At 35.2% G+C, this 16525-nt stretch overlaps 5 protein-coding genes across 5 annotated transcripts in view; all 5 read right to left on the reverse strand.

Moving 5' to 3' along the window:
• The window catches only part of si:dkey-43k4.5 (potassium voltage-gated channel subfamily S member 2), a 14018-nt gene extending 13424 nt beyond the window's left edge, over positions 1-594 (reverse strand). Inside the window, exon 1 of the mRNA XM_017431437.3 lies at positions 324-594. The gene's annotated coding sequence lies outside the window, so the exon portion shown is untranslated. The remainder of the gene's footprint in view (positions 1-323) is intronic.
• Positions 595-1408: 814 nt separating this feature from the next.
• Positions 1409-3918, reverse strand: LOC108244930 (odorant receptor 131-2-like). Its single transcript, XM_025009421.2, has 4 exons — positions 3839-3918; positions 3346-3484; positions 2215-2640; positions 1409-1791 (listed from the first exon to the last, which is right to left on the reverse strand). Exons 1-4 carry the CDS (start codon positions 3901-3903, stop codon positions 1534-1536), a joined length of 888 nt encoding a protein of 295 aa, XP_024865189.1. The 5' UTR covers positions 3904-3918; the 3' UTR covers positions 1409-1533.
• A 1928-nt stretch (positions 3919-5846) lies between these two features.
• On the reverse strand, positions 5847-6656 carry LOC108244912 (odorant receptor 131-2-like). Its single transcript, XM_017431453.3, has one exon. It carries the CDS (start codon positions 6621-6623, stop codon positions 5847-5849), a length of 777 nt encoding a protein of 258 aa, XP_017286942.2. The 5' UTR covers positions 6624-6656.
• A 2779-nt stretch (positions 6657-9435) lies between these two features.
• On the reverse strand, positions 9436-11578 carry LOC108244913 (odorant receptor 131-2-like). The gene is made up of 2 exons (XM_017431454.3): positions 11447-11578; positions 9436-10236 (listed from the first exon to the last, which is right to left on the reverse strand). Exons 1-2 carry the CDS (start codon positions 11576-11578, stop codon positions 9436-9438), a joined length of 933 nt encoding a protein of 310 aa, XP_017286943.1.
• A 1439-nt stretch (positions 11579-13017) lies between these two features.
• LOC108244926 (odorant receptor 131-2-like) lies at positions 13018-16471 on the reverse strand. Its single transcript, XM_017431470.3, has 3 exons — positions 16435-16471; positions 14400-14578; positions 13018-14316 (listed from the first exon to the last, which is right to left on the reverse strand). The coding sequence occupies exons 2-3, from the start codon at positions 14553-14555 to the stop codon at positions 13498-13500; spliced, it is 975 nt and encodes a 324-aa protein (XP_017286959.1). The 5' UTR covers positions 14556-14578; positions 16435-16471; the 3' UTR covers positions 13018-13497.
• Between the last annotated feature and the right edge of the window lie 54 nt (positions 16472-16525).

The raw sequence follows: 16525 nt of genomic DNA on the forward strand, positions 1-16525 counted from the left end.
AACCTAATACCAGTTAAACATTAGAGTCATTTTTCTTTAATACTCACAGCAGGGAAACAAACAGGGACAATCATGTGACCTATTGTGTGTTTCTGTGTGAGTAATTAGATGATGAAGCCATGCTGAGATGCACATGTTGCACATACACAAATATAAAGTTGATCTATAATTTAACACTTTGTCTGGAAAACACAGCGGTGGAGAGACGCAGCTGCAAGAACCAACAACTCAAACACCTTCATGCGGTGAAGTGAATCAGTTTTCTGATCCCTTCAATTAATTCATTTACTTCACAAGTGCACTGTGTTTCATTGTGGACGTACCTGTGAGTTTTGTCACGACCTGTCTTCATCACCGGAACAGCATCCTCATCTTCAGATTCACCCCATGATGCGTTTTAAGTTTTACACTTCCGCATAAAAACTCATTTGAACCTCAAACCTGAATCAGAGAGGGGAAAAAAATGTTTTCTTCCCGTAAAAATCCAAACCTTCTCCTCCTCCCGCAACTCGTAACTGTTGAGAAGAGATACCAGTCAACTGTGGGCAGCGTTCTTCCAGCTGAACTCCCATTTGTCTTCGTCTCTCTCAGGGGGAGTCTTCGGCTTTTTCCGACACTTTCCGGAATGAGATCGAAACAACCGAAACACCTTCAGCGTGTTTGACTTCGTTTTGAATTATGTATTAGCGCCATCTAGTGGTCGAAATGAAGAATTGCAACATCCTAATTTTCTTCGTTTGGAGAAACGTGCTGGAAACTACTTTATTTTACTTACCATAAATTTTTATTAACCTAATTTCTTGTTTTTAGGTAACTTTTGCCTCCAGATCACACCATCTAAAATGTGTTTTTCATATATAATCTCTAATATATATATATATATATATATATATATATTTTTTTTTAGGAAATAATGGTGTATCTATGTATTATTGCAAAATAATCAGGTTGTTGTGTCTTATAGAAATAGTTAGACTAAATATTACTTATCTTAATGTTTATCCAAGTTATTTTTCTTGTATATTTATTTTAAGTCATTTAAAATGTTAAAAAAAATCTTTGTCTTGATGTGCCTTTTAAACTTTCCAGAGTTATTTATTGAACTCACAACTTTTGAAGCACCGTTTTTCTATGGTTATGTTTCAGAACAAACAGTGCTCTTTGTTTTCTATTCCACTCAGATAACATAAAACACAAAGGGACTCATTCAACAAGCAAACAAAAAACAGATAGCTTCCAAATTTATATAGAAACAAAAGAGACAAATCATTTTTGGATTTACCTTGTTCTTTTTTTAACTTCTTTTCAGTAGATTTAATCGTAATATATTAGCAATGGTCATAAAATATTTTATTTTGAAAAAGTGACCATGTTTCTTCTATATTACACAACTAATTCAGCATTTATAATCACTCCATGAGAAGGCAGAAATTTAAAACAAATCAAGGCCTTAAATCTTTGAGTCCCATCATACGGAACAGATGTGAATTGGACCCAGATCTCTTCGGCAGGACACTGACTGATGGGTGGGTTTCATGTTTCCTGAAGTGATGGTTTCAACACCACAGCCCTGATCCTAACAATGCTCTGACTCCGACAAAACAGGTGCTGGATCCAGTACTTCCTGAAGAGCTCGTCCCGAAAGCCGTAAATAACCGGGCTCAGGAAACGAGGGATGATGTAGACGAGCAGGTAGAAGACGTAGCGGATCTCCAGGCTCAGCCTGGGGAAGATGGAGATCAGAGCGGCCTGCAGAGAGGGAACCACGAAGGCGAGCATGCACAGCAGCAGCTGAGGTCACAGGAGGGGAAGGGAACAATGAACAGATTCACTTTTTTTTTTTTTTTTTTACCGTGATTGCAAAAGTTTTTATGCTCAGGAAACAGAAAATAAAAGCAAAATGATGGATTAAAATCACAAGTTCTCTGTTGGTATCTAATGATGATTACCTAGTAAATACCTGGTACTTACGTGGCACATGCATGGTACTTACAGGGTATGTACCTGGTACCTTATGGGTATGTATCTGCTACTTATCCAATAAGTACCAGTTACCTCCAGGGTATGCACCAAGTATTTAACTGTAACTTTCTGGGCATTGTGTTTACATGGTATATGCATCTACACTGTAGGTACCAGTATGTACCCAGTAAGTACCAGGGATGTACTGTGTTGTACTATAAATTGCCACTGTTTTTTTTGTATAATGCCCACCTGGCCCCAGTGAAGCAGCACGGTGTTCCTGGCTCTCTTCACTGACGTCAGGCTGGTTGAGGCAGCTCGAGCTGCCAGCATGATCTTGCAGTAGGTGTAGAGCAGCATCAGAACCACGAAGGACAGGAACAAACCGTCAAACACACAGTTCTTGTAGTAGATGGACCAATGGCGGAACAGAAGACTGTGGTCACAAAAAACTATGGTGTGGAAGAAACTCGGAGGCTCTTTGACGACGGTGATGAGGAGGTCTGTGAGTGGAGGAGTGGCGGTGAGGGTGAGGATGACACTGATGAGGATGAGGGTGCGGGGGATGGTGCACACCTGGCTGTAGCGCAGGGGGAAGCAGATAGAGATGAAGCGCTCCAGGGCCATGCCGGCCAGGATGAGAGGGGTGGAGCGGGTGGTGAGGACCGCCATCATCACCTGAGGATGGAGCAGATTTGTTCTTCTTTCAGAAAATTTTAAAACTGAATAAATATAGAAATATGCTGTAAAATGCAGCAGTTTGTAAACACTTAGGTTTCCCTCCGAGGCTTAAAAAACATCTTTTAACATAATTACACCTAATCTAAGGGGATTAAAATTAAGATTCTTTATTGCTAAGATTTATTGCTTGTTCCAATGTTTCCCATAGATTCACATAACTCCCCCCCCCCCCTTTTTTTTTTTTTTTTTCTTAAAAGCAAAGTTTGTTCAATTACCAGGGGATGTATTTGAGATTACACAGAATCTGTGTATTATACTGCCTGGTCAAGTGGAAAAAAGTCAGTCTGGATTGCGCAACCAGTTCAAAGTTTCCCATCAGAAAAGTCCTGTAGTGATTAATATCATTGTGCAAGGACTCTTTTTCAGGACTTCTTAGAAGAAGATATGTTATTTAAATCATTATACTGTGTATAAATTGTTTAGAGAAACAGTGAATATAATTGTTCTCCTTTTCCTATGTTTTTATGTATTACAATTAGTCCATACAATAAATACAACATTAATTTCCTTGTGTGAAAGTAAGAGAATCAATGGTTTTAAAAACCGTCTAGCAGCTATAATTGACCTGAAATGTAAAACATTTAAAAACAAATTACACAATGTTTGGTGAACATATAAATATGAAAATTAGGATTGATTTACCAGAATGCAACAGACGGAGGCGTGGATCTTCCTGAAGATGTAGCTGACCACATAAAGAGTTGTTACGAGCGTCAGCTGCAGGGCATCATTCACCACCATGCAGATAAACATGATGTAACGCGGGTTCTCGTAGAACAGGCTATTAGGTCAAAGACAAAGAGCTGAGAGAGAAATGGACACTTTTGTGTTTGTGAGGTCATTATTATTAAATAATTATAAAAACAAAATAGTAATTTTTCAATCTCGCAGCAAAGTTAAGAATTAAGTTAATTAAACTTTGTTATTCTTTGCAGATTGGATCCAAATAAAGTAAAATATCTTACTTTAAGTGGCTGTTTTACATTATGTGCATCTGTAATAAACATTTAGTGGTTCTTTTGTTTACCTTCATAGTTGGATTCTTTAAGCCCCACATGACTGAACAGAAGGGGTTTTGTAGTTTTGTTTGTGTCCAGTAATAACACACACAATCGGACCTGCAGTGAATAAGTACCTGTGTCGCAGAAAGGTGGTCAGCATGCTGCTGTTGATGATGCTGAGGGCCAACCACACCAACATGGCCACTATGTTTTTAGCCAGGGCATTAGAGAAGCTGTCCTTAGGTGCAGCCACATCATCCCCTGTCTGCACAGAGCTGCAGTTACTCAGGAGGAGGTCCAAGGTCCTGGAGGAGTTCAACATCTCCTCCTCACTGTCGGAGGGGACACACAGATGGAATCTATAAAAAAAAAAGAGTATTATAAGTTTGATTAAATTTTAGAATGACGTTTACTTTGATTTTTTTTAACAAAGTTTTTAGATCTATCACCAGACAGCTTTCTAAAAGTTTGCACAGATAACTAATGTTATTTTTATTTTTTAGAGCACGTCTGTATTTTGCATAAACAAATATATCAAAGAAAATTCTTAGAAAACAAATCATCAGTTAGATGCATGAAACCAAATAAATGCTGGAAGTCACATGTTTTTAAGTTAAAACTGTTTAATATCATAATAAATCATCAGACTGGAGGCAAATTTCAGACTTTTACATGTAAGCATGTATAAATGTTCATTCATTCATTTAGTTGGACAGTATAATAATTATAAATAGTATTTCTCAATAGGTTTATACTGATCTTGCCCACAAAAATGACATGCAGAAAAACATAAACTTACCTTGTTCAGTAGCTCATAATTAGGTTGGAGTCTGTTTTAAAAATTAGGAATGCATTAAACAAAACAAAATAAATCTTAATATAGCTCCTCACATGAAATAATTGTTTAGTTTTACCAGCATTTAAATGTTCCTTTTAAATCATTTCAAACAAATCTTTTTTTATCACAAAATTTGCTGCATCCTTAAGCTTTTACATAAAAAGTGCAGTTATTGACTCACAGACAAACAGCTGATGAGACCCTCACTGAGGAAATCAGCTGCCTCCTCCTGCAGCCTGGAGGCTCGTTTATAAAGAACCTCGAGGTGTTTATAGTTTGTGTTGAGAACCGTACTGATCAGTTATAGTGATAGGTTGAGCGCAGAGGTGTCACATGATACATGTTAATAAACATGCATTAATTCCTAAGACAATAATACATCTGAACTGAAAAATAACACTTTAAATTCTGAGTTGCATAAAGTTGCATATACTAAAATAAAACACCTTCTAGACATGCTCATGTATTCCCCTCTCCCAGTTGGATTTGCCTGACTGAAACTATAGTTAAATGAATCATCTAATAGTGAGATTAACTCTTCTTTAAAAGCTCTTATAAAAAGATGCCCCCAGTCCATTTGCTCCTGGTGATATCCTCACTTAGCCTGCCTAATTGCCTATGTTTTATCTCTTCAACAGTCATTTTTTAAGTCAGTATTGCATTTTGTTTTGTGCCTCTTGCTGGTAGATCTAATTTGTCTAAAATCCCTTTCATGGCTTCCTCTCCTACACAGGGAGGACGTGTGTAGAAGCTACTGTAGTACTCAAATATCCTTTTTATTTCTTCTGATTTATATAGGATTTTATTGGTTAGTAGGCCTCTCATTTTATGTGCATTACTTAATGCCTGCTGTTTCTTTATGCTTCTAGCCAGGATTTTAGTAGCATTATGTCCTCCTTCATAACATGTTTGCTTTATAAATCTAGCTTTCCTTTCCACCTCCTCCAACAAGACCTAATATAGGTCACTCAAACTTCCAGGGGGTTTTGATTCAGCCAAGTGATTTGTTTACATTGAGTGTGGACCCACATTTCAAAACTGCATAATAATATATCTGTAAAGCAACTGAAGTAAACTCTTTCAAACTGCACCATTTGAAAAAAGTTCAAGATTAACTTTTTATGTTTGATTTCATACTTTGCAACGAGTACCTTTAATATCTTCAATTCATTCATAAAAACATGCAATATTAGTTTTTTCCATCTGCCAAGTTCTCATTTCTGAATGTTTTATTCTATTTTTTTTCTCCAATTAAAACAGGCTTATTCAATAAAGAGTTTACTTAAACATTTTATAAAAGAATTTTACATGCCATCTCTGTCCACTGGGTTCACTTTCTTTACTGTGTAGTTGCACCTGCAGCACAGAAGGTACATCCTGAGGTGTTTCCTAAACTTCTGGTCTCTAACACCATAAATGATTGGGCTCAGGAACCGAGGCAGAATGTAGACAATCAGGTAGTTTGCAAATCTGATCTCAAGGATCTGACCCGGAAAGATGACGTGCAGAATGATCTCCACGCTCGGGGAGACATAGGATAGCATGCACATGGCCAGCTGGAAACCGTGAAGGAGGATGGTGTTTCTGGCTTTCTTGGCTGATGTTTTCTCTGTTGAAAGGGCCCTGGCTGCAAACACGATCCTCAAGTAGGTGAAGACCAGAATCAGAAACACAAAGGAGAAATAGATTATGTCAAAGGCTTTTCTTTTTTCAGCCAGGATCGGGTTTTTGAATACATTCTGACGTAAGCAGAACACAGATTCGTGAAAGAAGCTCAGAGGTTCAGTTGCCAGAGTCACAAACAGATCTGTTATATCAGGAGCCACACAGATGAACCAAATCAATCCAATGACCATGTAGGTCCTCCTCACTGTGCAGATCTGAGAGTACCGTAGAGGCTCACAAATGGCAATGTAGCGCTCTATGGCCATGCTGGCTAAGTTAACCAGAGTGTTTCTGGTGGTGAAGACCGCCACCAGGACAAAGAAGCAACAGAAAGAGACATTAATCTTGTAGAAAATGTAGCTGAGGATGAAAAGAGTGATGGCCACAGTCAGCTGAACACCATCATTAATCACCATGTGGATGAAGAGGATGTAACGAGGATCTTTACAAAAAATCTGTTGGAAAACAAAAAAAGAGGAAGGGAGGTGTTGGATTAAAAGCCTAGTATTCCTTGAAAACATGCACATCACACACCACCTTTCATGCCAGAGTTTTACATTAAGATCAGCTTGTGTTGAGATAAGATGGAGTTATAACAACAACAGATTGCAGTCAGACATTTTTTAAATCTTTGAGCAGATGTGTTTCTGTGTGTACCTGGTGTTTAAAAAATGTGGCAACCAAAGTGCTGTTGATGTAAGTGAGGATGAGCCAGACCAGAACCACGATCAGGTTCTTCACAAACGCTGTGGTGAAAGTATCTCTGATGAGCACGAGCTACACAAAAAGGGACAAAGTAGAAAGTCAGGTCAGATGCTTCAGCAAAGTATACATACAAGCGCTAATTTTTTTCTTTAATCACAAAGTTCTTACATCAGTTCATATTTATAGATCAGTTTTTCTGCATCACAGAGAAAAAGTCAATTTAGAAATAATCAAACTTCATAAGACAATTCAGCAATGCCTTTAATTTACTAAAAAAAGCTCTTTATGGCACATTTGTGGATTACGAATTTTACTGGAACATGGAGTTTGTGTGTAACCTTTTTCCTTTGAGATGTGACAATTTTCTTAGTTTAGTTTTGTTATCATTCAAAGAGCTGATAAATGTACTTTACCATGAAATGTTTTATGCATGTTTTCTCAAAGGAAATAACAAAACATTCAAACATAATCACAGAATTTATCTTCATTGATTTAATATTTATTTTAAAACCTAACTCTTTCATCAGACCTGTAAAGGGGAAGTGGTGTTTCCTCTGAGACCCTCTGATGAGCTCATGTTTCATCGAGAGCTGAGAAAAGATGTGCAAAATAAAAAGAAACAAAAGCATTAAACCTTGAGTTTAATATAACCATTTTATATTAAAAATTTAAAAAATTTAAAAAGTGCAACACTCAAGACAGACAATTGTAGTTTTAGAGTAAAAGTGTGCAAAATTTACATAATTTTGCACAATTTTGTAAAACATGTATCACAACAATTCCACCTTGAATGCAGACTCTTTTTAAAAAGAAACACAGCTTTGCACAAATCACTGCAATATAAAACATAACAATATATATTCCACAATATATTAGGTTTAAAAGAGACTTGAATTAATATGAAATGTAAATATATGATTGTTGAGATAAAAGCAAACTCATGTTAAGGTCCTTACCTGACTTCAGGTGAGATACAGACAGCAGAGAGCTGAAGAGATGAGTCTTTATAAACTCTAACCAGAGGGAAAGCTTATGATGATGATGACGATGATGATGATGATGATGATGATGATGATGATGATGATGATGATGATGATGATGATGATGATGATAGCCTTCAGTTGTTGTAATGATAAACATGATGTTAATAAAATGTTTTTTCTCATCTTGTGATATTTATTTTTCTTATTTACACTAAAACATGACCTAAGTTGTCATTTTCAACTTGTTTTCTGCTTACTGTTGCAAATGATTTCTAACTTTTTAGACATTTTTACACTAATTTATTAGGCTAATTATATATTAGATTCTAAGTTAATACACACATTTGTGAAGGATGCACTGTATATCTCTAAATAATTGCTCTAAATGTGTTAAAAACTGCATCAGGGGCATCATGGGGGTTATTTGTGTATAATAGCAGGCCTGCCCAAAAAATGCCCTAAATTTAAGATGTTCTTTAAGCAATTCTATTGCTTGAAAGGTACATTGTCATTTTGTCTATGATTTATTTTTTAACCAATATGCACTAATGTGTTTATTATATATTGCTATTGTGAGGATTTGGGGTTTGTTTGGGTTTATTGTTTCTTTTATTTTGTTATTTAGTTGCCTTCATGTTTAGTCTTGGTTTTGTTCAATCGTTGTTCCTTGTGTCTTTGTTTCATGTCATTATTCACTTGTCCTCTGTCATCCCTTGTTTACCTGCCACGCCCATCTCCACCTGCTTGTAATTGTAATCACTCACCTGTGCCCACTTCTCCTAATTACCCTCTGCTTTAAAACCTGCTCATTTCCTCCTTGTACTCACTGGTCCATTGTTGTGTTTTTCTCACCATCTTGTTTTCCTCATGTTTGCCTCAGGTCATAGAATTAGTTTATGTTTTGTATTTAGTTTAGTTTGCTGCCTTGTTAGCTTTTTGTTTCTTTTATTTTAAATAATAAATCGTTTTTCCTGCATTTAGAATGAGTCTCTACCCAACCTGACAGCTATACAGAAATTTGAATACTATACAAATCAAACTATAAGAGAGAAGAGAACTTTAATTTGTAAGCATAATCAAGAAATACAATAATAATAATAATAATAATAATAATAATAATAATAATAACTTCCAGTTCAAAGTTTAATTTCATGCATCAGGAACTGTTCCACAAAGAAACATTTTCAGAGAATAAACAAAGAATTGTACAAAAGACACAAACAGAGAAACTTGGCTGTGGAAGTAAGGGACCTTAGAGAATTAAAGAATACAAAAGACCTCTGCAATTTCTTATACATATATCATATTTTTTCATCAGTGTCAGTAAAACAAGACTTAAATTTACATGAAGTTTGTGTATAGAAGAAAAATGTGTAATATGAAGCTGGTATAATGATAAAAATAAGTTTCTAGTGAACCTCAAAAACAAATATAAAACAAATATATATATATATATATATATATATAATTTGTCAAACTGAGCAGTTTCAAATTATCTGAAAATCCCATTTTTGTTTTTGCTAAAACCTTGATGATTTACTCATATTTGCCTCTTTTGCATCTTTTCAGGATGAATGTTTGTGTTTGTTACGGGTACCAGGTACCGCTTCAGATACTGTCTGAACATCTTGTCCCTTATTCCATAAACCATTGGGCTGATGAGTCTTGGTATTATCTGAATCAGTAGAGCAAACATGTAGCGAATGATTAGAGTGTCTTTTGGGAACAAACTACTGAGGCCCTGTTCCATTATTTTATGAATATAGCTCAGCATACACAACAGCAGCTGAAAGCCGTGCAGCAGGATGGTGTTTCTTGCTTTTTTGGCACTTGCAGAAACTGCTTGTGCAGTGAAAAGAATCCTAAAGTAAGAATAGAAAAGAATGAGCCAAACCAAAACCAAATATAAAATGTTTGATAGAACTTTTTTCTTTTCAAGATGCGGGTCTGTAAAAATATTTCCCCACATGCAGAAAACCCTGGAATGAAAATATTCTGCAGGTCTTGTGGCCAAGATTACAAACAGATCTGGTAGGATTGTAAGAAAACTCAGGAGCCATATCACACCTATCACAACGTACGTCTTCCTGACAGTGCAGATCTGTGGGTGGCGGAGAGGAAAACATATGGCCAGGTAACACTCCAGGGCCATGGCAGCAAGGGTTAAAGGGTTGTTTAGGTTAGAGGAAATGGCAATCATTAGCAAAATGATGCAAAAAGAGAGATTAAGAGTAAACAGGATGTAACTCAGGACTTGAAGGAGGATGGTCAGTGCTAACATGATGATATCGTTCATCACCAGATGGATGTAGAGAATGTAACGAGAATTCATGTGGAAAACCTGAAACAAACAGACAAACAAACAAAAAAACAACAATTTAAATTTGTGACTGAATAAATGAGTATTTATCGGAAATCTTTATCAGATTAAACATAGTCATTACAACATCATGAACACTTGCCCCCCACTGCCCAAAATATCATAAAATACAAAACAAAATCTGCATACTTATAAATTATTTAATTTTGTGTTTGTTTAACTATAAAAACAGCCAAACTGACCAAAAATGGGTCAAGAATGGTGCCATCCATTAAATAACTGTTTAAGATGGAGAAGTCCAACAATTTTGATGTACTAATACATACTTATGCTCAGATTTGTTAAGTAAAGTATGCATATGAACGTGCTTCGTTTACATTGAGTGCATACCTGCATTTCAGAACAGTCTATAATTATTTCTGTAAAACTACTGTAGTAAAACCTTTCTAACTGCACTATTTGATATAGTTCAGGATAACCTTTTATATTTGATTTCATACTTTGCGATGAATACCTTTTAAAAATATTCATGCTTCTTAATTCATAGTATATGCCAGAGTTTGAAAAACTCACACAGGTAGGCAAAAATATTATTGCTTGCCATTTAGTTTGACAGCAGGTGATAAAATTACAGAATTTTATGAAAGGAGCATCTCTGTGCACATACCTGCATAGATCTTTAGATCTGAGTTGCAGCAGTGAAACATAAAACATTTTAAAGGAAGATGGAACAACAGATTAAAAAAAAATACTATGGGAGGAAAAAAGCTGCGGTCACAAAATACAATAAACCACAAAAACATCTTAAAAATCTAAATCTGCAACAGATAGAACTAACTGAAAGCTTTCCCATCAGCCTGAAACAACTGTGATCTAAATATTGTTTAAAAATATAAAAACCTTTATTTATGCTTTGAAAGTATGATTTCTACGAAATAGAAATCAGCTACAAAAAATATAGAAAAATCTCAAAGTTGTATAAAATGTGATCTTGTCAAAGGTGGTGTTATAAGAGTTTTTTTTAAATATATTTATGATGATTTCCTTTTTTTTTTAAAAAAAGTGCTTCGTATAAAAAACTAATTTTGCTGAAAATATGAGACAAATGTTTTATATTAAACTTTATGCAAGTTAAAAGCCATGTCAAGTTTTTCACAGCAACAAAAAAAAACAAATGAGCTGAGTTTCTCAAACTGTTGACCACAAACAACCAAAGTCACAAATTTCCTACCTGATGCTTTCTGAACGTGTGCACCAGAGTGCTGTTGATAAAGATGACGACGAGGGAGAGGACAACAGTAATCACATTCTTGGTTATTGCTACGCTCAAGGAGTCCCGGATCACAGTTGTTGTGACGTTCATATCAGTGATCAGAGAACTCAGAGGTCAACAGATGACATGTTCTGCCAAACTGAAGAAAAATATTCATCAGTTGTGTTAGAGCAGAATAAAATTGTTGGAAAAAAGCAAAGCCAATAACTTCTATTATTACTATTGTAAGTTTTAATGTATAGCAGAAAAGCTTAAATAAATGTTGACAGTGTTAAACATAATACATTCAAGCACTAATCTAAACAGGTTTATTTAGACTATCATTAATAAATGACCATCAAAATCTGAATAATTGTCTCAAAAAATGATTTTTTTGTGAAGATTAGTTCAGTTTTATAATAGGGTTGTTATTTTTCCACATACAAAAAGTGTTTTCATCACATGCTTCAAATGAGAAAAAAAATACAATCAAGTTGAATACTTTTCAAAACACAGCATATCACATATAATTTATACATTTTTTCTTTTTGCTGTTATTTTATATAAAAGGTTTGCTGTGATAAACAGGTAAAAACAATTTAAAAGTCTAAGTACAGGAGTGAAATATCTGAGCACATTTATTATTTAATTTGATAACAGCAGGAGCAAGTTTCAAATCATGTAAATCAGAGATATTATTTTGTGATTAGTACCTAATTTTGTTATGATAAATATATTCCTTATAGGAAATTTCATTTGGTATAACATGATCACAAGGTGATAAATTATCTATTTGTACACAAAGAAGAACAGGACAAACAGACTCACCTAATGATGTGGCAAACAATAAGTGGGGAAGAAAAGTCATGGGGTATAAATATTCGAGGGTTTAGATTGTGTGTGTGTGTGTGTGTGTGTGTGTGGGTGGGTGTGTCATTACATTCAGTGGCATGTGAGACTAAATTGGACGTAAACTGTGATCCAGAATGTCAGAGAATTTATTTTAAGCTTTATTTTTGTCACAAGATTGACAGCATATCACAAAATACTGTTTACAGACTGGAAAACAAGTGATTTCCATCGTCGGAAGTGTTATGTAAAAAACAGCATCTTGTTTACCCAAATATAGAAGTTCTTTAATTGTTGTCACAATATTAAATATTTCTAAACATCAAGAACTTCTTCATATTCACTACTTTTTTGTGACTGAATCTTGAGAGCCACCACAAATTGTTTTAGGATGCTCTATGTTACAAATATTGAACCTTTGTTTGACATTCAGTCAATACACCTGAACAAATCAAACTGATAAATATTTAATTCTCACATGCAATTAATAGCTATTAACTGGGATGCAAGGAAACTGAATGGCTACTGCTCAAAATTCCAACAAACATCAACTTCTTTAAATGAAGCTTTTAATGTAAAAATGCACTTTTACACTAAATAATAATAAATATAGCAAATATTTTACAAAAAAATCAAAAGAAATTGGCTTAAATTAATTACAACTTTATTTATTTTTGTAGTTTTTATTTTTTCCTCCCTTACAGTTTCTAAAATAGGAAAACAAAGGTGAAGAGAGGAGAAGAGTCAGAGGGATAAAATTCTTTATGAGTCGTCTGATAGGGCAGAGGTTCTCAAAGCTGGGGTCGGGACCCTGAGGTGGGACATGAAACATTAAGTGTAGGGTTTTGAAAAGGTCTGCAGGAATCAAATTAATGGAAAAAAATCATTGTTAATAGCATATTTTGTCTTAACTGTTATGCAGAAATTAAAACAGTGGTCACATGAATAAAAAATAGAATAGGTGATAAAGTTTTATTTTTATTAAATTGCTTATTAGCTATGTTTTTTATACAAACCAGCAAGCACAGCAAGCACTGTGGTTTATTTTATTTTGTGGGTCAAAAGTTGAAATTTTGTAACTACTGTGCTGGGGTATGGTAAAATACCAAGCCATTACCCAGCATTCTATAGATACTAATCAAGCAGAAAATATGCCAATATTGTGGTTTTAGCTGATCCATTTAGAAAAACAGCCGAAGTTTCACTGAAGGAAACAGTTTGTTGTTTGGTCTGATGCTACATAGCACATAGTATTTTTTCAAATACTGTTTAAATGTCTTGTCTCGTAGCCCATACACAATGGGGCTGATTAACCTGGGAAGAATATGGACAACAATGTACCAAACAAAATGTATTTGAAGAAAATGATTAGGGACAGATGCCATAATAGATCTTGTGACCACAGGGTCCACATATGTTAGCATACACAACATGACCTGAAAGCCATGAAGCAGGATAGTATTCCTGGCCTTCTTTTCTTTCCCATCAGCTGAATTAGCTGCTCGAGCAGCGAAGAAGATCTTGAAGTAGGTACAGAAAATGGTGAGCCAAACTCCAGATAAACAAATCATATATGTAATGTCCCTCTTTAGTAAACTTGCTGGGTGTCGGTACAAAGGTGATCCTCCACAATACGTTTTGGAATAAAATAACCACAGAGGCTCTGTTGCCAGAAGAAAAAGGAATTCGGGGATGACTGACACTGAGCTCAGAGCCCAAATACAACCAATCAGAATATATGTCCGTTTGATGGTGCAGATCTCAGCGTGTCGCAGAGGGAAACACACAGCGATGTAGCACTCCACAGCCATTACAGCTAAATTTAACGGAGTGTTCAGGGTGGTGAAAATGGCAAAGGTAACCATGAGGCAACAGAGGAAAGCATTGATGCTGAAGAAGATGTAACTCATGACAAACATTGATACTGACATTGTAAGCTGGATCATATCATTCACAACAAGATGGATGAACAGGATGTAACGAGGGTTCATGATGAATATCTGAAAGACATGAAAAGAACCCTTAATTTTAGTGTTTTGAACATTTTGCAGCAAAAAAAAACCCAGTGTCAACAAATGCAGACCTGGTGTTTTCTGAAGGTGTGAATCAGTGTGCTGTTGATGTAGTTGATAATGAGGCCGAGAGCGAGGACGATCACATTTTTGGCTGTAGCTATGTTAACGGGGTCTATTATAAACAGACTGGTCGTCACGTTGTAGTTATAAGATGAGGAATTCATGGTGCTGATGGAATAATCCTATCCTGAAAAAAAAGAGAATAATATGTTAACCTCAGATTTTTATAACACATTCTGCTTTTAATGTTTTCTTAGCAAATAAAATAGCTTTATCAAAGTAGCTACATAGTAGACATGAGGAAGGAGAGGAGACCTCATCAACCACTGTTCATCCAAGAGCTTGAGGTGGAGAGGGTGAGCAGCCTCAAATACCTGAGTGTCCACATCAGTGAGGAACTCACCTGGATTCTGAACCCCACACAGCTGGTTAGAGGGCCTAACAGCGGCTGGACTTTTTGAGGAGGCTGAGTGGGTTTGGTATATCGCCTAAGATCCTCAGCACCTTCTACAGCTGCATGGTTGAGAGCATCTTATCTCACCATCAGTGCTACTAAACAGGTGACTGATGTCTAAAATCATGCTGTCTTGTTACTGGGTTGCAGACTGTTACTGGTTGCACACTTAGCTGTAACTTGTTTACACATTTTTATATTACTTTTATTGTCTTACATACTTTTTGCACATCCTATTTTGTATGACTATTATTTCATTTTATTTTTTATCTATTTGTCAATATCTCTGAACACCTGACTGGAGTCAGCTTAACTGTTGTTTGGCATTCATTATAGACAGCAAAGAAAGCATTTCATTGCTCAGGGAAACATGTTTCCAGCTGTGCACATGACAATAAACACTTTCTTGAATCTTTAACTTTTAATTTAATTTATTTGTTAACACACCCAAGCTGAGTTATGCTGCATCACATTATTTTAATTTGTCACTTTACACACATTCCACCATTTCAAACCAGCAACAAATTAAAATAAGACAGATGAAAATTTAGTGATAACATATGCAGTGCATTCATACATTTTCTTCACCTACTTTTCTGTGCAGGATCACAGGGAGCTGATATTCAACTCTCATCTAGAGACAATTTTAGTGTTAAAGCATGTATATTTTCAGTCTGCACAGGGAGAACATGCAAACTCCACATAGAAAGGCCCCAGCTGGGGTTTGAACCTGCAGCCCTCTTGTTGTGAACATAAGAAGCTGCCATCTATCAGCAGCTGTTAGAACCACATAGGGACAACTTTGGAAATATTTGCTGTGCCCCAAGTTATGGACTTAAAGTCAAACTAACTAAATCCAGTTTGGTTTCTTTATATAGAATCAAATCACAACAAAAGTCACCTCCAAAGTGAAAATAAACAAGAAAGAATTTAAAAGACAATAAAAACAGAACAATTCATATCTAATCTAATCCAGTGCCTTCATATTTAATATTTTAATTATATATGCCTGATATACTGTATATCTAATATATTTTCAATGAAATCTCCATCTTGAGCTGGAATGATAAAACAGGTGATAAAGTAGAGAAAAATTTATTTAGACAGAAATGTAATCTTGATCCAATAGATTAAAACTCAGGAAAAAGAGCCATTTGTTGAATAGTTGGAGGATGCATGCACATAAATAAATACAATAAGCTGAGAAAACATCAGAAATACAATGAAAAAAAGTTTTTTATATATTTTAACATAAAAAAACAAATAACAGTATAGTTTTAGTTTTTAAATTCATAAACATTTAATTATATTAACAAGTTTAAATTTAGATAACATTTGCCTTAAATAACAGCCCAAACATGATCTTTTATGAAGTTATTTGGATAGATGAACACCAACTTGTTGTGTTTTGAAATACTTGGTTCAGCCCTTAATTAGTGCTCTAAGAAATATATATTATGTTTAAATGACAGAAAAAGTGACAATTTTAGGAATTAAATGCACATAAAATTTTTTAGTGAAGCCATGCACTAAGAAAGTAAAAAGTAAAGCATAGAGTTACAGAAAAGATGGACAACAAGCTGTCTTACCTCACAGATCACTTCAGACTCAACTTTGACCGGACAGGATATGAGAGGGAAATATGGCTGATGTTGTTATTTGTGCTGTTTATGTTTAAAG

This window comes from Kryptolebias marmoratus, linkage group LG4 (assembly GCF_001649575.2).
Source record: "Kryptolebias marmoratus isolate JLee-2015 linkage group LG4, ASM164957v2, whole genome shotgun sequence".
In the NCBI taxonomy this organism is placed as follows: Eukaryota; Metazoa; Chordata; class Actinopteri; order Cyprinodontiformes; family Rivulidae; genus Kryptolebias; species Kryptolebias marmoratus.

Bases quoted from the DNA above. Each gene is read 5' to 3' on its own strand.
- LOC108244930 (XM_025009421.2), bottom strand. From the start codon at position 3,903: ATGTTGGTGTGGTTGGCCCTCAGCATCATCAACAGCAGCATGCTGACC. The intron at 2,641-3,345 runs GTAAATCAATCC...CTCCATCCTCAG, and splicing joins CCTCCGTCTGTTGCATTCTG to GTGATGATGGCGGTCCTCAC. The intron at 1,792-2,214 runs GTGGGCATTATA...CTGTGACCTCAG, and splicing joins TGCTGCTTCACTGGGGCCAG to CTGCTGCTGTGCATGCTCGC.
- LOC108244912 (XM_017431453.3), bottom strand. From the start codon at position 6,623: ATGGTGATTAATGATGGTGTTCAGCTGACTGTGGCCATCACTCTTTTC.
- LOC108244913 (XM_017431454.3), bottom strand. From the start codon at position 11,578: ATGAACGTCACAACAACTGTGATCCGGGACTCCTTGAGCGTAGCAATA. The intron at 10,237-11,446 runs GTAGGAAATTTG...TGTTTGTTTCAG, and splicing joins ACACGTTCAGAAAGCATCAG to GTTTTCCACATGAATTCTCG.
- LOC108244926 (XM_017431470.3), bottom strand. From the start codon at position 14,555: ATGAATTCCTCATCTTATAACTACAACGTGACGACCAGTCTGTTTATA. The intron at 14,317-14,399 runs GTCTGCATTTGT...CATGTCTTTCAG, and splicing joins ACACCTTCAGAAAACACCAG to ATATTCATCATGAACCCTCG.